The 21,545-nt window shown below is 47.6% G+C and overlaps 1 protein-coding gene across 1 annotated transcript in view; it reads right to left on the bottom strand.

Moving 5' to 3' along the window:
* FRAS1 (Fraser extracellular matrix complex subunit 1) overlaps positions 1-21,545 on the bottom strand; it is a 101,572-nt gene that overhangs the window by 25,700 nt on the left and 54,327 nt on the right. Inside the window, exons 19-32 of the mRNA XM_066184773.1 lie at positions 18,338-18,490; positions 16,636-16,782; positions 13,694-13,840; positions 12,908-13,048; positions 12,679-12,819; positions 12,327-12,470; positions 11,700-11,970; positions 10,400-10,484; positions 8,395-8,709; positions 5,851-6,004; positions 3,897-4,075; positions 2,494-2,610; positions 622-736; positions 29-166 (exon numbers count right to left, since the gene is read on the bottom strand). Coding sequence (XP_066040870.1) covers positions 29-166; positions 622-736; positions 2,494-2,610; positions 3,897-4,075; positions 5,851-6,004; positions 8,395-8,709; positions 10,400-10,484; positions 11,700-11,970; positions 12,327-12,470; positions 12,679-12,819; positions 12,908-13,048; positions 13,694-13,840; positions 16,636-16,782; positions 18,338-18,490 — 2,247 coding nt within the window. The remainder of the gene's footprint in view (positions 1-28; positions 167-621; positions 737-2,493; positions 2,611-3,896; positions 4,076-5,850; positions 6,005-8,394; positions 8,710-10,399; positions 10,485-11,699; positions 11,971-12,326; positions 12,471-12,678; positions 12,820-12,907; positions 13,049-13,693; positions 13,841-16,635; positions 16,783-18,337; positions 18,491-21,545) is intronic.

Genomic DNA, 21,545 nt, shown 5'->3' with positions numbered 1-21,545 from the left:
GCCCTGCAAGGAGCACTGGGATGCTCACCTGCGAAGGAGAAGGCCATGATCTCCCTGAGGTGAGGAGCGGCGGTCGGCGGACGATAAGCAATCCTGCCGTGGTTTATGTCAGCCTGGGTGAAGTACCTGACTGGGGACAGAGGCCTGTCCCTGTGCTCCACGATACCTACGGATGCAGAGACACCAGCATTAGCAAGAGGGGTTAATTACTCCACCTGATCCCACAGCTTCCTTTGCTTTCCCCGGGTTGTTCTTTGTACCAGTTGGAGAACAAGTCATATGGATGCAACTTGCATCGAGGATGGGATCTAGGGATGAGAGAAATGAAACAGAGATCCCTCACTTAGGCATTTCTTCACATAACCTCTCACTGGAGAGGTGGGAAGCAGAAAGCCATGGGACACAACCTTCAATATCATTCAGACAGTAGCTAAAAGTGCCTCAGTTTGGCAGCACATTCCTAAAGAAGCCAAAGAAATGGGGTTAAGGAACTAGGGGTTTAAAAGCTTAGGAAAGAGGCCAAATGGATTGACAGGTGCCTCCACGGAATGATACTCTGTGGAAAGGAGGAGCTGTGCTCAGAAAAATAGCAATTAACGCAGCAGCAACAGGTTCACTTGCCTTGCCCAGGAAGGAGAGGCACAGTCACGTTGTACAGGAGTTTCTCACTGGGAATCTCCGGGTCTACAAAGGAGAGGTGATGAGGCTCAATCACTGTCACACGGTCCTCCAGCACCTCAATAAACACATCAGACCATGAGCATCAAGGCCAGAGACATGGGAAAATTCACCCAAAAATGCATTGAAAGAGAATTTGGTGTGCTCTAGTTAAATATAAGACAGTCTTTAAATGGAAAGACCCAGTTCTTAAAACCTAAACCTGACCCCCTGTCCCCTGCAGATACACCACAGGTGGCCAGGTTTCTCTTTGGACCTGCGGCAATTAGAAAGAGAGAAAGGAAAACTTAGTTTGATCAAGAACTCCCTGGATGAACATGTAACTCATTGTCCATGTAGTTTTCTCATATAGTCTGATGTGGCTGGACTGGATTCTCTTTTAAAAGAAACCCTGAAAATGACCCAGCCCTTTCCATTGGAATTTAGAGGAACCAAAGCTTTCCCTTTTGTTTTAAACCTGTCTAAAATTGCTCTGATCCTTCCATAACAAGATAATCGTGAACCGAAGGCAGGCAGGGCGTTAAAGGAATTACAGCGCTGCTTGAAGAGACTTAGGTGCCCAAACCCAGTTAATTTCTACGTGTTCATGAACCTTAATCCTGCAGAATTAACAGCTCTGAGAAGTAGCCAAATGAAACAGCTCAGCTGGGTATGAAAAGCACCCAGCTCATTTCATAACCTTGATCAAAATAGGGAGAGAACGACCTAAATTAAGGATACGGGCACTTAAATCATCTGCTTTGGAACATGAAAGGTTACCAACATGGGGGAAGCAGGTTGACTCGATTGAAGAAAAACCAATACAGACGTTGTGTCCAGTTTAACAAAAGAGTCATCAAACTTCCCCTGACCTTTCTCAGCAGCACAAGTCAAGACTAGAGGGATGGGAGGACTCAAAGTATTGTGCTTTCCCCTCAGCTTTAGAAGTCTCATTCTGAAGGAGTCTGAAGACGAATGAACAGAACTCGATCACATTGGCGCAGGGAAGTGCAATTTTCTGACGGAAAGATTTAAGGTTATGTTTCTTCCTCGCTGCCTCCGAGGCCTATTTGTCTCTCCCAAAGGTGGGACTCGCAGGTGGTGAGGTAAAAGGTGTTTTATGGCCCTATTGAATTTTGCAGGGAGTAATTAGCTATAAAACCCAGCGCTGCGTGGCTCTGCCAGACATCTCTCCCATCAATTTTGTCAATAATGACAACAACAAAAAGTCAGGAGCGGGAAGATGAATGGCTCCAAGCGGCAGTCTGACCATGTTTCATTATCACCCAGGAAAGGTCGCCACTATTTTAAACCTTGACAAGGCTGTTGTGCCATGCAGAACAGGAGAAGCAGAGGGGACAGCTGGACTTCACCCCCACCTGGATGGGGACACGCAGGGGAAGGTTTGCACCACAGTCTGAGAGCCCACAAAACAGACTTTAAACTCCAAGATCATCTTTCCAATCAGCGCAGTCGGGGAAGGAACCGCCTTGGAGAGACCGCTCTCATCCAAATGGTCAATCCTGAAGCTACGGTTTGGATCAAGCTTACAATGGAACTACTGGCAAAACCCATTCGTTACGGTCTAACCCACAGTTTTGCTCTCTTGCCATTCCTCCTGGCTTGTCAGGAAAGGGTAAGAATTCCAGAAAATGTTGATTTTGCGTCTCTCTCTCCCCCCCCCCCCCCTTTCCAGTCTGTACGTTCATCACTTTCAATACTGAGCTTTTCAACTTTCCAGGGGTATTTTCTGCACCGTCCCCCTTCCCCAGTTACTCTTCTAATCTGTTTTTCCCCCATTCCTACTCCAGCCACCTGTGTGGTGCCATCACTTACAGCCATGTGCAAAGAGGAGCCGAGGGAAAGCTGAGGGGCTTTGGGTGTCTGGGGCAGAACGGCAACGTTGAACACGTGGCTTTCCAAGCTGGTTTGAGGACTGCCAGAGCTGGACACCTGGGAAGGAAAGATCATGTGAACCAGCAAGCGATTTCTAGACCAGTTTCTGACTTCCCCTTGGCAGTGGCTCCCTGTGATCCCAGCAGCTTCCAAGATGGGTTGCACTCGTGTTTCACAGACTCATAAATTACATTTTGCGCTCTAGCAGCAAAAAATTATAAATCTAACTCCTAATTGCAAGCCTGCAGCAAAGACACAGAAAGCTAATTACATTAAATTGGTGAAAATTCAGAGTACCAGAACCATTCCCTAGAGGTGAGCCTGCAAATGCGCCCAGCAATCCTGGGGTGAAGTAAGCACCCAAAGAAATACAGCTCCCTTCTTTGATAGACTCAGTTATGGCTTTATCTTTTAGCAGGGATGGCAGTGTGCTCTGGAACTCCACAGTGCACTTTTTGAGTGGGAACGGACATCCTGAAGCTTCATTTTTATAAAACAGATAAAAACGTAAGTTCTGATGGAAGGAATGATTTCATTTTAGCCGTGTGCCGCGCCTGCTCTGTCCTAAAACCAATGAAAACAACACCTTGGCCCCGAAATTCAAGGCATGGACAGGGGTGTCACGATCTCCTGATGTGACCAGGAATTCCCAGCTCCCTTTCTTAGCTCTCTGCACAGTTATCACTGCTGCTCAGAGATACTAAACCCAAACACTCAACTCATGCAAAATGCATAGCCTGTAAGAGGAATGCGGCAATTAAGCCAAAGATTAGCTCGTTCAACACTGACGCTCACAAATTCCTCATTATCACTTATGTTAATTACTTTAGAAATTACCTTAATTGCCTCTCCGGTGCTACAGTAATTGCTTCTGCCTTGTAAACCAGATGTAACAAACACTGCGTGCCAATGTTCACGTAGGCTTAGTTAGGGGAGGCTGTGAAACCCTCCCAGCAAACAGCAAGGACCTGTCTGAGGAATTTTATGGCTCTTAAACCTGTGGGGAGTGGGGATTTGTTTTAGTTTCCCAGCTGCTGGGGAGTGCTTCTACCTTTTGGCCCGTTTGCAAGACGAAGGGCTCTGAAGCCCAAATTAAATTATGACCTTAGAAACCAAGGGTTGCGTGGCTCTGGGGCTTGCAAAACACATCCTTTTTAAAAAAGGCACCTGGAATTTTTTTCACTAGGTGCAAACACGACGGGTTTTATGAGAGGGTGGTGTATTTGCCAGCACGTATTTACACACATATCTGTGTTATTGTTAAGACTGGGACTCGCAAGACACAGGTGGGGTAACCTCAGAGAGCTGCCACGTGGTATTTCTAGGGACACGGTGAGGAATACCTGGAACTGGAAGGAGTCACTCTCCACTTCAGCTCCAGAGTGCCTGTACCACACGATGCCATCGCTGATGTCCTGCTGGGTGAAGGAGGTTGTGGGTGAGGCTGCTCTTCCATCAGGTAAAAGCTGCCAGGAGTCCGCCGGGCCGTCCGCCGGCATCGGGACCAGCAGCACCACTTCCCCTGGGAAAAGCAAGGAGGAACTTCAACGCAGGGAGCAAGAGGTGCCTTTGCACCAGCTAAGGAGAAGCCAAGGCAAACGCCCACCCAGTCAGAGCTTTTTTCCATGCACTGTTAAGTGACAGAAATAGCAGCAGAGTTCCCAAAAGACACCAGCGGACATTGAGACGTCCCGGTGACATTGGGAAATCTTGTTAATTAATTCCGTTAAACAGGTTGATAATTCTGCCGATTGACAATTAATCACTCTGTTACGTGAAACATCCATCATAAGCTCTCCCATTTCGTTTCTCCAAACCACCCTCGAAAAGTTGGAGCAACATAAAAAAAAGTAATTCAGCAAGATGCAATCTCACACTTCCATTCAATCGTCAAACTCTGGACTAAAATTCCTTTATCAGTACCCTAATTACATTCCAGAACTTATGGTTTTGCTCATGGGAATTCCCCTAAAAATCTAAAAATCAAATTCTGTATTTTCTATAGGTATGAATATCTTTCCTATTAGTCACAGACTAAGTTAGGCAGATAAGTCGTCCTGGATTCAGGACCAATTTTCCACATTTCCCTCCCTCTTATTTTCCCCCTCCCTTTCTGCAAAACAGCGTTTTAGACAAAATTTTGGTGATCATTGATTTCTGCTGCTTCTTCCTCACCTGCAGCTACAAACCTGTTTGTATTACTGCAGTTAATCACAGCAGCAATAATTACGGTGATACAAACACAGGATTATAAATTTTAGTTAGGGTTAGGCAGCGGGAGACAAGCTCCTCGGGGAAAAATTCCTGTTTTCATGTAAATGCTTATTAAAAACGAGACGACAGACCTTCATCTGCAGAAAACTAAAGGGGAAACACAAATTAATTACTTCTCTTCTAAACTGCAAAACTCTCATTATCTCTATTTCCATCAGGTGCTGGCAGCTGTTGTGGAAACCAGCCTGTCCTCACAGCAAGAGGAGGAAAAGAAAACCCAAAAAAAACATGGATGTTGCTAGAGGGATCCTCTGATTTTCCTGGATCAGCAAATTAAATGTGGTATCATTTCTTAGAAGTGCAAAATATGTTACTCGAAGACATGGGTTTTGTGAAGGAAATAGTGATGCCCAGTAAGAAAAGAACATTTTTCTTTTCTTTCCATATTTCGTTTCCCTCCACATGACACCTCTTTTTCATCCTGTTCTTCTCCATTTATAGCTCAGTCACAAATCCCAGAATCTTCCACACTCCCCCTCAGCCTGTGCCCAGAAGATCCTCCCTAAGCATGGGGTTGCTGGTGAAAGTCACTGCTCTGAGAGCTGAGCTCAGAGCCTCTCAAAGGGAATTTGGGGACAAGAATTATCTACAGACCCAAACACCCCCAATTCCTGTTTCAGTCGGCAACCCCCTGCTCTGGGACAAATTAAAGCAAATGTCAGGGAATCGAGGGAATTCTTCAAGGTCAACTTTGGCTCAGCAGTTTCTAGAGGGTAGACGCTACTCTGTGCTCCTCAAACCAGACACTCGCTGGGGAGGATTATCTTTTGGCAGTAAGGTTCTGCTCTCTCAGGGCTGTAAACACGCTGGCGCTCCACCACCACTGGAGAAACACAGATGATCAGGAAGGGCAAAAGCGCTTCGTTACTTTGCATGGCCGTCACAAGTGCGAAAAGGTGAGGAGAGCAGCACTCACCCAGCCTACCATTCTAAGGAAATATTCCCCCCAAATGCCACTGGGTTGTGCACGGAACACCAGGGAAGGGCGGTGCTCTCGGACAGCAGAGCTCCAGAGAGATTTACCATGTCTGGGCTGGTCCTCGGTGATGGTGTAGGTGATGTCAGAGTCCCGGGCGCCGGGCAGCTCGGCGTGCAGGATTGTCTTGGAGATCTGCAGCATGCCTCCCTGGGGCACCCAGACCAAGGAATTTGTCACCAGCCGGGGGCTCCTGTCACTCTGCAGGCAGGGGGACAGCAGGGAAAGACTGACTGGAATGTGAGCAACGCTGCGCCGATGGAAACAGTCTTGCTAGGGAAAAGAAAGGGTCAAGGAGAGTATTCTGGGATTTCTTATGGATTCCACCCTGGTTGTCTGCTTGAAGAAATGCTTGTGGATCCTTGTGCTGTGTCCCTCAGACCCAATTCCCAGCCTGTAGAACTGACCTCGTCCTCTAATTCCTAATTTTCTGCAGCTGGCCCTAAACCTTCCTGACCCAAGTCTCCCTCCATAATTTTGTCTTTTACCACCATCCTCATTCCCCCTGAGCATCCACCCAAGTCTTTAGTTACTCAGTGGGTTTCCTAACCTTTGAACTATTCCTGTGGCTTTCTTTTTTTTTTTCAAATGAATATTTATCCAATATTAGTTTAAGCTTCCTGAAATGCGGATGTCAGCACTGGATTGCAGTAAATAGTTTCACTACAGTTTCCGTATGTTCCAGTAACGCTACTCTGGCATTCAAGGATTATATCAGGCCCTTTCTGGCTCTAATTTGCTTTGCTGGACAGGTCACCAAAATCCCCGTGGCCTCTTCCATGCCATGGTTCTTTCTCATAACCCCAGCTGCTGTAAATGTGACTTCTTTTCCGGATTTCTGCACATTCACCTTGAAATTGGCAGTGGCTGCAGTTCACCTTGAACTGTGAGCAGTCAAAATCCCGACTGCTCCATCTAAGGGATCACCTTCCTCCTCATTTACTACTCCACATAATCAGCCCTCAAACTGATCAATGACTCATTGCTGAGCTCTTCTGGGTCTGCCACAGAGACAGGAGAGAGAGCTAAAAAGACGTTTGTGAAAAGGAACCACATTACAGGATGATTTCCGACCTCCTTTTTGGCACGTCTGCCGTGCACCCACCTAATTTGTACTCCATTTACACTGTGGGTTTGTTATGAACACGGAAACCTTCAGCTTTTAGGTCACTAAATGACTGAATGTTCCTTCACTGGCCACATCAGATTCATCCAGCATGTTCCCACATGGCTTTGATGCTGCTTGTTCATAAGAACAGACTCATGAGACAGCTCTTTTTGCTTGGCAATCTATTTTAAAAATATATTTAACGTGAATGAATTCACAGCACAGTAAAAGTGTTTTCAGAGAGCTCAGGGAGGCTCACAAGCTCCCTGGTCTTTGCTTCAGCTACCTGCTCCCAGGCAGGGCAAGGTCAGCTGCCTTGCAAATACCTTGGAGACCTCCCTTAGCTGGATCTCTAGAGGTCTGGGATACACCTAAAATAAACATCTTTTGCCTTTTTTTTTTTTCCTGTGTTCCCCCTGGTCTCTCCGAAAAGAAAGGCTTCCATGTCCCTGTTCAGACTGCAACAGTTCCAGCAAAGGGTCTGGATGGCAAAAGCAGCCCTTAGCAACCAAAGGGACTGGAAAAAGCCCTAAAAGCTGCCCTGTCACCGTCTTCATTCTTCTCTGTAGCCAAGTGCTGCACAGGGAAATGTGGAACGATAAGGGGGAACAAGGGAGCACAAAACAGGATAATAAAAGGAACTACTCTCAGCAATTCACCCTCACTGGCATTTACAAGAACCTGCTTAATCAACAGAGGGGGGGGGCAAAAAAAGGATGTTACAAAGAACACAGAGTGGTGTCCAAGCATTTTCACGGCCCTTGTGATCCTATTTAGGCTCCTTAGGGCCATGGAAGTGATCCGGGTGAAGAAACCACAGGCAGAGCTCCTCTAATTCCAGGAGTCTAACACCAGCACCAGCCTTGAAAGCAATTCCCGTTTCATCCCCAGACTGCTGTGTGAGCCACGGCACTAATTACCATCAATTACTACCGTAGCTTGAGGAGAACCTGCAGGGTCCAAATGGGATCAGCGCCTCCGTGGGCGGAACTCCGTGGACGCACGGAGTGCTTGCAAAGCTCCCTTCGAATTGTCCTGCCCAAGTCGCTGTGAAAGACATCTAACACAGTAAAGAGGGCAAAAGAGGGGCAATGTCACCTCCTCCCAACTCCTTGCCAAGGGGTGGAACTTGAAGACTCTGCGTCAGATCTCTGCATAAAAGACTGCAAACTGTGACCTTCTCTCCTGACAGCTCTACTTTTTGTTACTCTTTCACATTAATAAGGAATGAAGATATCTTCGGCGTTTTCTCCTTCTGTTTTATTGGAGTTTATTACTTTCTATCAAATACCCATGGACTTCGAATCGTCAAAGCCGCACAAATTTGAGCCGTTTGCAAACCAAAAATCCGGGCGACCTCCAAAACCCAATCAATCCCCTACTTTCTCGGGTTGGTTACTCAGGATTAGCGACACCTCAGGGACAGAGCGGCACTTCTCCAGACTCTCAATGTGCCTGCCAGGGTTTGTGTGCCGGCACGTACCTTGGGAGCAATCCTGATGTGGAGCAGGATGTTCTGGAAGTGGTACCCGTCGCTCACTTGCAGGAGCGCCGTGTCCTGCCGGCTGTCGGAGCCGTCGTGGGCGTAGCGCAGCCGCCCGCCCGCCAGGTCACCCAGGCGGAAGGTGGCAGGGTCCCCAGGGGGCCCCAGCAGCCTCCCGTGGCGTGGAGGCTCCAAAACCATCAGCACCACATCCTGAGGATTGTCACTGTCCCCCACGGCAAGCACCAGCTCCGATATCGTCCCGGTTTCCCCCCGGCTGACAAGGAGGGGCTCGTTCCTGAACACGTACGGGGCCTGGAACACAAAAGCGGCTCTGGGGTGTCTGCTGAACCTGGCAGATTGGATCATGATCAAAGGCTGGAATTAAAAGTTTGGGGATGAGGACATCAGCTCACTTCATCCCTGGAAATCTCCTATTTCTTAGCAGCAGAGAATGACTCTCCACACCGTTTCCCCCGGTGGGCAGATCTAATAATAGTTAGCATTTGAACTGAATTAGTCCCATTAAAAGAAGATTCTCATGCCACATCAGGCTTAGGAAAGGCAAAAACTTAGGACGTTTACACAGAAGGCATCTGACTCTAGCTGATCCTCATTAGCCTTTTGAGATGACAGCAGAACTGGGTGCCTTCATCATCAGTATTTATTTCACTTCCAGCACTCCCCGCAGCATTACTCAACTAGAGGCCACATTTCTGCTGGTTTCAATTAGCTCTCCAGCTCTTTGTCATCAAAAAAGTTTCAACCTGCAGTCTCTGTTGATCCCAATAAACATCATTTACCATGGGTAATGCACTGCCTCGGGAGGGAGGTGCTCCCACAGCGACAAAGTCAAAGCCCTGGGAACACCCATCAGGGAGCCAACCGCTGCCACCTCACCTGAGCACGACCTCCCACGGTTATTAGGGATCAATAGGCAAAATTCCTGTCATTAAACCTCACTTATGTATTCTGGGGCAGCGACTGCAGCTCTTACTTCGGTGAATGTCCTACTGAGGTAAACAGGAGATCAGGCTGAGCCAAGATCTCCGCACCAGCCAGAATCAATATACACACAGCAGGATCAAAACCCACAGTTTGTCTTATTCTTAGAGGACAAACTAGAGCGCTTCTAATTTCCAGAAGTTATGGGAATGACTAATACGGAATATAAATTACTCATGGTGAGGGTGGGGGCCGAGCCAGGCTTGTAGGCAGGAAGGAGCCAGCTCCAGAAGAGTTCTGTCCAGTCATTTGGTGCCCCTCTGAGGATGTAAATGGACCTTAAGAATAGCGGATTCTCTTTTGCACTTTAAGGTCTCTATTTGCAAGGATATGCCAAGTAGTCACAACTTCTGATCGAGCTTTCCGAACCGGAAAAAGATCAGTGCAAGCTGCAAAGGCTCCCTGGAAACCTGGAACCCGTTGAGGTGCCTGGACCCCCTCGGGGGCGAGACCCATATATTGTGCCACAGACGTTAAAATAACAATTAATACAGGAGACACGGACACTTGGCAGTACCATCACCTTTGCCCAGGCCCAGGAGTGGTGAGAAGTTTAAGAGACACGCTTTCAATAGCTCATGCTGATTTAATTCCCAGCTGTCCTAGAACAGAGCATTGAACCTGAGTGTCAAAGCTTTCCTGCCATCGGGATCAATCCTGGCCCAGTCGCCCTGCAGCAAGAGGATCAAGAACTGGAGCATCAGCAGATCCAAAGGATAATCGGAGCAGTAGGGATTCCTTAGCCCTCGCTGGTAATTGCTCTATGATTGCACAGCTGCAACTCCCTGCACAAGCAAAACGACACAGGCCAACTTTTCCAGTCAATCCCCCCAGTCCCCTTTCTCCATGTGACTCCTGGCTGCCATCCCTAAGGGAGAGTTGAGTCCAGTTTGCCTGATCTGAATCCCTGCTCAAGTTCTGCCCATCTCCTTTATTATCCCTGCAAGAAACCAGGGCTTCAGACGGTACAAAATTTGGGGTTGTTCCCAGGCTTTGTTACCTGTGTTGAGAAGGCTTGAATGTTGATCACCTCAAGGTGGGAGAATGACTGTTGATCACTGACCTTCAAGGAAAACTGTCCTTTCCTAAACAGGTCCCCAGCAAGCCAAAATACAGCAAAATACAAATTAATGACTCAAAAATGATAAGCACATTATACATTCGGCAAAAATGACAGGCTCGGTGACAGAAGCTTTAGCTCAAGTTTTCTCCAATTATGTTTTTATAGTGTTTTTTCCTGAAGATTCACAACAGTCACAACAGGTAATAAAACACCTTTAGCTGTGCAATAATATACCCTCATCTCCCTCATCCACACCGGATGGCATCCCCAAGATAAAGTGCCAATTCGAAATGTCAGCCGCCCGCTGCTAAAGAACAACATCACTTATCTGGCTTCAGGACTTGCCAGGATTTTTCCTTCCCATTTACTTTTCAGTGATGCCACCCAAACACCTTGAAGTTTCAAGTAACAGTATAAATAATAAATGGAGTAATACTTAGTAATAGAGTAGCTTTGTTTCTCAAGACAAGATGCTGACATCTCATGGTGACTACCAGGTAGACTAAGAAAAAACAAAAAGCGGGATACAGGAATATATGCCTCAAGTCTGGTGAACACCAGCTAACCCTTGGCATCAGGACACCCCGACAGTCTTCTTCAGATCTTACTTAGATCGAAGACCTCCCACACTTATACAGCCAGAAATTTACAGCAGTTCCACCGATGTCACTTTGGTGCCAAGGCTTTATGGTGATGCAGATCAGGTGTGAAATTTGGCACCGTGGCTGCCTTATTGCCTGGCTGCAGGAAAAATCTGCTGCCTTGCAACATCCTTGCAAAGTGTGAGCTTTGCCAGTTACTAATCACCACGGATTATTCCAAGGTACTAACAGAGCTCATACTGGAGGCAAGCAAGGAACGGCTGGAGGCAAACTATGCCAGAGAGCACAGCAGTGACATCACCTGAGCATCCTCCTGACAATATCAAGAAACTGTGGTAACAGTCAGACTAATGTGCCAGTTTTAACTTTCAGCTGAGTATCCTGAAGATTCCTGCACCCCAAAAGCACAGAAGGTTTGGGAGTTGGGTCACGGTGACCTCTTCTACCACAAACTGAGAAGTTCTGCACCACCAGTTACACTGTGGTACAGTATGCTCCAAGTTGATTTAGCAGCAGTGGGAAGCGCGCCTCCTGGGAGGAACGCTTCCAAGGAAGAAGGAAATACCTGTTCTCAAGATACAACCATTTTTTTTTAGTGAGGCAAGAGCTCAAAAAACAAGCTTTCCCCCAGTCACCTGGGCTCCTCTTTGCTGTGCACGAAGCGCACCCTCCTCGCCCGCACGTCCCTGCAGCTGAAGCCGTGGCCGTGGCCCAGCGGCACCTCCCGCCCGTCCAGCAGCATCACCAGCCGGCCGGTGGAAGGAATGCTGTCCACGTGGAACAGCAGCCGGCCCGAGGTCCCGGCAGGATCACACACACCCAGCAAGGACAGGTCTAGGGGCTGCACCCCGCCAATCCCCACCGTGAGGGTGCTGCGCACGCGGGAGCTCGAGGGATGCCTGCTGGCTGAAGGGAAAGAAGGGAGAAGTGTTACTGCAGGGATCACCACGGGCTGCGTTGGCGTCATGCCTGTCACCAGTATTTTTTGTGTGCCCTGTTCATTCCTGTCCCAGGTGGACTGCAATCCATCCCAATCCCCGCCATGACTCGGGCGAATCACTTCCTGCCTTGCTTTCCCCACCACGGAATTGAATGCCAACGCTCTCCGGCTTGCCCTGCAGACACACTAGTAAATCTTCATTTAGAATGAAGAATGGATAAGTGACCACTAAACTTGACTCGGGAAGGGATTTCTCCCAAGATAATTTTGTCACTGGTTTTACACTGATGGTAAATGGTGCCGTCTCTTGAGAGACACTCACCTTCTTCACACTCTCTGGTCCGTGTATTGCCATAGAAACCCTGGCCACAGGCAGAAACACAGATCTTATTCTTCAGAAATGTGGTGCTATCACAGAGGTGGCACAGGCTGCCACTGTCACACTCCAGGCATCCAGGAGGACAAGCTGCATCGGATGGAAAGCACAACCCCACTGAGACACTGCAAAACCAGTGCAGCCCCTGGTATGCAGAGCTGTCCCCAGGGTCAGAGCAGAAGCACCACCACGTGTCTTACCTACCTGAGAAGGAGAGTCAAGATAGCGAGCAAAGAGTTGTGACAGAAGTTCCTTCCTCATTTGCCCACTGTCCCTGCATCGAGCTCGCTGTGCTCACCTGTGCACTCGTGCCGTGCCTCGTCTGCGTAGTATCTCTGCCCACATTTGGGAACACAGAGGCTGCCCAGCAGGAAGAATGGAGCTGGGCAAAGGCTGCACTTGTCTGCTTGGTGGCACTGAAGGCAGGGCTGATCACACCCTAAAGAGACACAGGCGGAGTTCAGCTTGGCAGCTCTTGGGAGACGAGCAGGGAAACACGTTGGAAGTAATGCTCCGTAAAAACTCACTCTGGCACGTGTCTGATTCCCGGTAGAAAGCTGGAGGGCACTCTTCCACACAAGCTCCTTGGTGGAGAATGTGGCCTTCCATGCACTGCAGGCAGTCAGTCCTTTGGGGACCTTTGCAGGCATTACAGCTCCAATCACACTCTGGAAGAAAACACGAATCCGTTCAGGGCAGGCCTTTCTGGGGTGCTCACCCTGCACAGGGGCTTAGCACTTGGGGTGTGCAAGCTGTGGGAAAACATCACTTATTTTCATTAGGGAACACTCTGCTGGGGAGTTCTGGAAATCTTTCAAGTCGTGCGTCTTTTAAATCACTCTAAACTGCTGTTTCTGCAGCCATGCAGTGATGCAGGATTTAGTAAGACAGAGAGGGAGACAGGTAAGTACAGGAGGCCAGATAAGCCCCCTAAAAGAGACTTATCCTGGCAAGCTCACTCGTTCATCAGCTGACCCGTGACTAAATGAATTGCTGGACCTGACCCCTGAAAACTTTGCTGGCTCAGTTACAAAATCATTTACAAGAGAGCGATTTGCAATAATCTTGTTCCACTGAAAGGCTCAAGTATGTGACAGCAGGCTGCCCAAAAAGCAAAAAAAACCCCCAAACCCTGCAGAAACCTGGCAAGCAACCTGTCACTGAACAATTTTCCCCTTCCTACACCCTTTCTAAAGCAGGCCACCTGCACAGCTCCCGCTGCCATCTAATGGATTCTTAGCCGAGGAACTTGTATTTATTTCTATTTCTCTTCCCTTTTTTTTTTTCCTCGAAACCAGCCAGGTATTTTTCACCTCTGCAAGTCCTGCTGGAAAAATCCAGGTAATACTGCTGAGCACAGCTCTCATACTGGCACTCCCCGAAGAGCAGGACCTCGGCTGCATCCCTGCACGACGTGCAGCCGGCGGCCGAGTCGCAGCTCCGGCACTGGCTGCCGCAAGCTGTGGAAAGACAAGGAAAATCAGCGTCATTCCCGATGTACCAGCTGACTGCACCGCTAAAAACGGTGTTACCCTGCAGCCTTGCTGCTCCTCTTGTCCTCTGTGGACACTTCGGAGTTTTTGCTCGTTGTGTTCCTTTTCGCATTCTCCAAAATGTAAAGAGCCCCCTTCCACCTGGAATAGGCTGGAATGTCTCTGTTGTTTGTTTTTTTTTTTTAAATTTCCCTTGTGCAACCTGCATTTCATACAACTCTTTACCCAGAAACACAGAAATCTGGAGGGCAGAGTAGACTGCTGCAATCCTTGGCGGACCAAAGGCCCATTTAATTTCACTTAACGTTTCCACCTTTTTATCTGCACACAGTGTGAAATTCTGGAGCTGCGGGGAGCAATAAAGATGCCAGGAAAAAAAAATAATTCAGGGATTTACTGAATCTAGAATCAAAGTCCAGAGGTTCAGAATATTTCAACTCACCTCTTTGATGTCCAGGAACTAAACTTCGCAGGAGGCTGTACTAACAGTTTGGGTGATAAATACTGAAATGTTAATTCAAAACACAGTTTTATAACCAAAAAATCTCCAAATACCAAAGAAGATGTGAAAATACCCACGTTGCTCTCACTGAAGCGAGAACACAGTGTTTTTCAACACCGTTCCTTGCTTAAGCTCCTCTAAAAAATGTCACAGAAGGTCTGCATTTTATTGATGTACAAATGATTTCTAGCAAAATGTTTACCTAAAGAATCAAGCCGCTGCTTTTAGGTGCTCTGGTGCCACTGCTTTTTCTTCACTTAAGAATACTACGTGAAAAAAATCACTTTAAAAAAAGTGCTCCAAAGAGCCAACTGTTAAAAATACAGTGAAACATTCTACATGAAGTCTAAATCCATGGGAATGAGACTACTCGTGGAGGCATGCCAGGAGAGTAAGCAAAAACCGTATCTGGAAGCAAACCTGCCTGCTTGTTTTATCAGCACGGCTCCCTATCTGCATTTTTAAGCCCATGAAGGACTCGTTAAACCTCTCACTGCTCCTGGGCCAGGATGTCATTGAATTTAAAAATATCTCCCAGAGCCCATACGTGCGCTCAGTATCTCTCTGAACCCTCATTCCAACCCCGAGTTCCTCAAAAGTGCAAAGAGACGAAAATAAACGTCGAAGAGAGACCAGATTTTCTCAGCCTAACAGCCAACCTCCGATTAAACAATCTTCATTCCCTCGAAGTGGCAGTTTCCCAGCAGCATGGGACAATTTGTATCTCTGTGGCTTATCAGCAGCACTTGAAAAGGCACAAGTGACAGTTGGAATGACAAAAATCCAACACACTTGGCCTTGAGCCTCCAGCTCCAAGGATTACAAACACTTCTTAAAAAGCCATTTGCAATAAGGAGATTAGAGTAGCTGAATTGGCTTGCCAAAAAAAAAAAATATTAAAAAAAAAATCTATTTGCAGTTGCGCCTCTGAACCAAATTCAGGAAGGGTGCAAGCCTCAGGAACATTCCTGGTCTACCTTGATATCCTGAGGCAGGAGCTATCAACAGGAAAGCTTTCATTAGAAAGGGGCATGTAATTAGGAAGGGAGATATTCTGGTGCAGCAAGCAATAAGAGAATCCCTACTGCAGAAGAAAAACTTGAGTAATTTGGTGAGCTTGTAAGAAACCAGCCAGAACAGCAAGAATCCTTTTTTTTTTTTAAATTCCTATTTTTTATTACTTTCCTTTTTTTTTATTATTATTGAATAGCCTGGTTTTTTTTCGCAGCAGAAGAATGGTACAAGTCCTTCCAGCTATTTCCTTGAACTTATGTGAGGTGTCTCCATTTCTGCTGATCAGGTGGAAATAATAGTTTCAGGAGAACCATCTATTCCAACAAAAAGGCAGGTAAAGCTGACAAGCACATTGTTTTCCTCCTACAGGACCTCATCAGTGACAATACTGGGTCCAGGTAGGATGACAATGATACCTGGACTCAATGCAACAGAGTTTATTATAAATTGGGAGAATTTAAAGCAGGCTAACATGGGACTTCCCTAATCTAAGTGTTCAGGTTCACAGTGACCAAACCACTTCAGTATTCACTCATTTTTAGGTGTGTGCGTTATAGTGGGACGATTCAAGCAGGGCTTTCTCCCTTGTTTTTATATCTTTGGACCATAACGTTTTGCATCAAGCCAAATAATTACGAGAGGAATAACCCAGGGCCAGAGTGAACACAAAAACATAAGGGAAAAGAGAGGCCCTGAGAGATTCACAAAGGATAGCAAGGGCAGGATAAAACAACTTATTACCAGATGAGTTCCACCAGATCATTACAATCAGCTCAGGTGTGTATCTGCCAAGCTGTACCTTGTTTCTCCCGTGGTTTCACGTGAGGAGAAATGGACATAAATGCTACAATGCAGCTTCCATGGCATGTACTGGCAGGTAGTGCAGCGGGGAGGGGGTTAGCCTTAGTAAGGATTGATTAAAACTGGTCTCAACTTGCCAAGTTTTCATCAAACCCAACATCCATCACAGGGAAACCTGCACAGATGCTCCTGCAGATTTTTACAGCGGGACACAAAGCCTCTTGTCTTCGAGGTCAATAACAAAACTGCAACTGTTTTCAAATTTCAACCCTGCTGTAGGCTCTGCTCCTGAGGCAGCTCATCACCTCTGTCAACTCACATTGCATTTTTAGGCACTGCAAACCTTTCTTTCCCAGGCGAGGGGAACAGTGAGCAAAGGAACGAGAAAAGACACGTTGGCAAACGCATTGTGGAGAGGACAGGTGGCTGGGGGAGAGGCACTCACGTCTGCAGGTCTGCCTGTCATCCCTGTAGTATCCCAGGGAGCAGAGCGGAGCACACGCGCCCGTGTGGGACAGGACCAGGCTGGTGTTGCAGGAAGAACAGGAGAAGGGACCCTGGCCAGTGCAGGTTTTACATGAAGGGTGGCACCCTGCAGGGACAGCAAAAAAAACAGTGTTTCTGTTCAAGGAAAAGCAGGTCTCGGGGCACCTTTCACAAGCTTCAGCAGAAACGCTCTCAGAGAGAGAGCAGAACGGTGAGCACCAAAAGATCCTGTCAAGTCTAAACCCCCAGTGGTGCACAGTGCTTCCTGCCCAAGAAGAGATCCTCTCCCTTCTTTCTCTCTTTACCCTCTCCTCTTCAACCTTCCCTTCTAAAGAAAAGCCCTTGCAAGATCTGGCCAGGACCTGTCTAACAGAAGAGAGTGAAAAAAGGGTTAGCACATACCTCCCTCTCTCGTGCTTTCTCCCAATTAGCTTCAGGTTAGATCCTCCCTGTCTGTGTAGGAACCATCTAATGCTTTTCTGACAGTTCCACCCTTCCCTGAAGATTCACATCCATCCCTTCAGCAGGAATTGTACTGATGGAGACCAGACTATCTCCATGCACCCTCTCTCATGACTTTTCAGGTTCATTTCTTAGTCTGACTGAAGAGATTTAAAATACCACTGTGGCTGAGGCCAACGTGCCCTGTTACTTTCTCTCCAGAGAGGATACATACAAAATTATTAATCTGTTTTACTTCTTGACAGGCCTTTACCTAAAGACTGATGCCATCATTACACTTGTCATGACAGGTGTAAAATTAATCATGAGTGAGAGTGGGCAAAGGAATCAGAAGTGACCACACTGAGCTGTGCTGGGGATTTTAAAAGCCAGAACAAAACGTCCTATGAGCTTTGACAGAGTCTGAAAAATGCACGGCTCCTTTTAAATGAAACCTTTAAACCAGGGGGAAGAAATGTTATCCCCAGGCTTACATTTCCAGGAAGGCAAAACCTCTCTCTCAGGGGCCTTTCCAATCAAATGACACAGAGCGTGTTTCACAGCTCTGAGATCTCATTTGTCAAAAGCAGGTAAATAAACAGCTCCCAGAATGCTCAAGAGAAGCTCTGAAATATTACCCACCCTAAACTAGATTAGGAAATGCCACTTCTTGCGAAAGGAGCATCTACATTGTCCTGAATTTCTGGTCTTGGTTCCTTTCTCTGAAATTAAAGTGCAACACCCTTTGCTCAGCTTTGAGCTTTACCACGTCTCTGTCAGCCACAGAACAAGAAGAGGAATCTGCTTCTTTTTAAGAGCCCAGGGTGTATAAAGCAGCTCAGACAATGACTGGAATATGAAACCACATCAACCACTAAAAGTGGAGGTGATGCAGGGACACGTTAGAAAATAAAACGTGCCACGGGTGCAGCCTTAAAAGCTGAATGAAACTGCCTTTCTGTTTTAGGAGCTGCTACAAGCCATCACCTTCTGGGCCATTACTGTAGCCTCAGCGACAGACCTTAGTTAGGGTGATGTTCCATCTCAGGCTGCAAAATATCCTGAGAGACTCCTGGAAATATCCTGAAAAAACCCGAAACTGCTCAAGTGCAGCGTCCTGCCAGCTGGACAAAGCTTCTCTCCTAAACAGGAAGCATTTCATGGAACTTCTCCCAAGGATCTCCCTGCAGCTGTGGAGGTGTGTGTAAAGGAGCACTCACGTTTGCAGGCGCCGTTGTGGCCGTAGTATCCCGGAGGACAGTCAGGCAGGCAGTGATCCCCCAGGAGCAGGTGACGGCCGTTCTGGCACTTCAGGCACACGCTGCCCGTGTCCCGCAGGTTGGCCACGCACTGCTGGCACAGGGGGTGGCAGTCTGGAGGGAGCGGGGAGCAAGGGACACTGAGCACAGAGGGACAGCACAGAGCTTAGCTGAGGACTCCAGGAGGGCATTAGGGATGGAACTCTGAGGGCAAATCCTGCTAAGTGAAACTCCTCTATCCAAGGAGCATTCCCTTTCCTCTTGCCTCCTCCTCACTTTGTGCTCTTCCTGAGCACCACCACCTTTTCACTTTTCCTCTGCATCCCTCCTGCCCCAGTCAAGCATCCTCTTTCCCATCCTTAAGTGAGCTTGGGAAAGCTTTGCCCAAAGCCAGCTCAAAGCCCTTTGCTTCCCAAGACCCTTCTGTGATTTTGAGTGCCTCTGCCTACAGGTTTCCCTTTAGCTCCTCTGGAGGCCTCAGGCACTCACCTCCCTCTGCTCCCACCGTGGAAAAACGAGGAGCAGGACCTGTACCAGCCGTATGACCTTCTCCTGTAGTTCCTGCTGTTCACATTTGCCCACACGAACAAGACATCCATACCCTGAAACTGCCACAGCAGCCCTCAAAGCCAGGCCAAGAGTGGCATCCAAGTGCCTCAAAACCTTTTCCTTTTTCCATTTCTTGCTAGCAGGACACAAGCTTGTGTCTCCTGACCTCTGCCTGAACTTAGGTGCTTCAAAAGGTTTGACAACAAGCCTTTTGTGTGCACAAAGGTGCAGTGTAAGGCAGCCTGGAAGCCAAATTAATCCTCATTATGGTAATTGAGAAAATTATAAAGGAAATGACGACTGTCCTGAAAGATATGTAACAATGAGGCTTGACTCGAGAACCTGGCCTCTTGTCAGATTTCTGCTGCAGGTTCACCTTTCTGTCTTTTGTCTCTTGTGACAGCATTACTACAGATTGTCAGGCGATCTAAATTTACAAGCTGAAGACAGGCTCACATGGGAGCCTGGAGGAATTCTGCATCCATAGCTGCAGGAGCGCGGCAGCGACCGGCCCCAGCTGACGTCTCCTGCGTGTCACACACGCAGGTGATTCCTACCGAACACTGCTGCAAAAGCCCAGAAGCAGCTCAGAAATTGCTCCAGCCCTGACTGCAGGCAGGGATCCAGGCTTCTTAGAGAGCTGCCTCCTTCACCTCCTGCTTTTACAGGGTGTAGAACCCATTGAGTTTCGGCCCCGTGCTCTCAGCCTTGGAGCTGGTAAATTAACAGCCAGGAAAAGACTCTGTACCTCAGATAAAAGCGAGGCAGCACAGGAGGTCATGCTCCCCACCTCAGAGCCTCCTCAGAGGGGTTCCAGCTCACAGGGGTTCCAGTTCTGCAGCTTCCCACTGCGCAGCAGAACAACTCCATACCCAAGGGATAAATCCCACGAATCTTCACAACCGAAGATCCCAAACCTACACTGACACCAGAGTGGACAGACCTGCCCTCTCTCTGGAGTCCCTGGAGCCAGAAAGGATCACATGCAGCCCACCTTAGGGAGCAAGGATTACGAGATCATCCAGGAGGTCCTGAGTACCTGTAATTTGTATGGGCTGGAGGTGGGGTGACGAGTTTTATGCACGTATAACCAATAAAACTAACAGAAATCCAATTGCTTTTTTGTACTTCCACGTTTACCTGGTAATACCTTGACCCTTCTTACTACTAACATAATACTCCTCCAGTTGAATCTCTTGCTGGAGCCACAAATGAGAAACAAAGCTGGTCAAAACGTCTCATAAACAAAGCATAAAAATGAGGCTGAGAAAACGGAGGGTATCCAAACCGTCAGTATCTGCAGTAAAAAACCCCTACATTTTCCCAAACTAACATTTAAAAACCTAAGTACCTACAAAACTCTGTGCTGCTGCGGCAGAGTTTTCCCTTCACAAGCCTCTATTTTCACTCCTCCGAGCGGAAAGAGTTTTCTCAGTTACTGTTTTAGGATGAATCAGCCCCATCACTCTCTTGTTCCTTTGCAAGCCTGGAGATCAAAGCACACTCGGCACCAACAAAAAAAACCCAGGGCTGACGCTCATGGTGATTTTGAGGGACATTGGGGAGCGAGCGAGAGAGCGAGGGAAGAACTGACGTGCTTTGTTTAGGGAGAGATGATTTCACTTTTTCACAGCAGGCTGCCTTTGAAGCAAAGACTAACAGAAGGGGGATGTTTTCCTTGTGCTTCTCAGTAACACTCCACAGCCCTACTTGTTTGCTGCTTCTGCCTTCTCCCTATCCTCCCTCCAGCCAGGCCACATTACAACCTGTGGGATTTGGGTTTTCTGGAGCCTTCACATCCCCAGCTGGTTGCAGGTCAGTACAACACCAGTTAGTTAATTCCCTCTGACCCCTTCCAGTAAGCAAACTGGATTCTCAGGGACTCTGTCACCACTTTGCTCATAGTCGCAATGCCTCCCTCCTTATCTTTCTGAGACTGCTGACTTTCTTCTCCCTCTCCAAGCAAAATGTTTTCCTGCTCCCCTTCCAGCTGGCTCTGATTTCCTCCCTCTTCACCTCTATGCAAAAATAACCCCCATCACCCTCCCTATCACTCTTCCCTCAAAGTTACTTCCATTGTAAAGTAAAATGGAAATACACGGATTTCCAGAGTTACTTGACTTCCACACCCTCTTTGGCTTTCTCTTAGCAGACAAAGCAAGAAAACCATGCCCTTCCTATATGGAAATTATCTGTTACAGATTGTCCTAAGACAGGAGAGGCTGTTGGGGAGACCAGACCGTCTCTGAAGTGTTTGTGAACGCTCACAAAGGAAACCAGTGGCATTTCTGCCTCTCAGCTCCACCATTTGCTAAGCAATCGCCCGCTCACATTGTTTAAACACATCACCCCTCTTAGGGGCTCTCCAGGAAAAGTATTTCCTGATGCAAGTTCTGTGCTTTGCTCTAAGGTGAGACCCGAGTTTTACAACTGAGCATGACTTAAAATCAGCACTGAAAACACCACACACTTTATAGGCACCTCAACGTGCAAAAAGCCTCTGGTCTTGCAGTAAATCCAGAAAGCAAGTCAGTGTGGTTGGCTTAAAAGGATATGCAACACTGATCAGGATTTTTGGCGTGTTTTGGTTGTTGGAATCTTTTTCTTGTTTCTGATTCTG

Source organism: Chamaea fasciata, unplaced genomic scaffold (genome assembly GCF_029207755.1).
Source record: "Chamaea fasciata isolate MVZ Bird 193981 ecotype frontalis unplaced genomic scaffold, bChaFas1.0.hap1 SCAF_6, whole genome shotgun sequence".
In the NCBI taxonomy this organism is placed as follows: Eukaryota; Metazoa; Chordata; class Aves; order Passeriformes; family Sylviidae; genus Chamaea; species Chamaea fasciata.
This window is presented reverse-complemented; position numbering and strand designations above follow the sequence as displayed.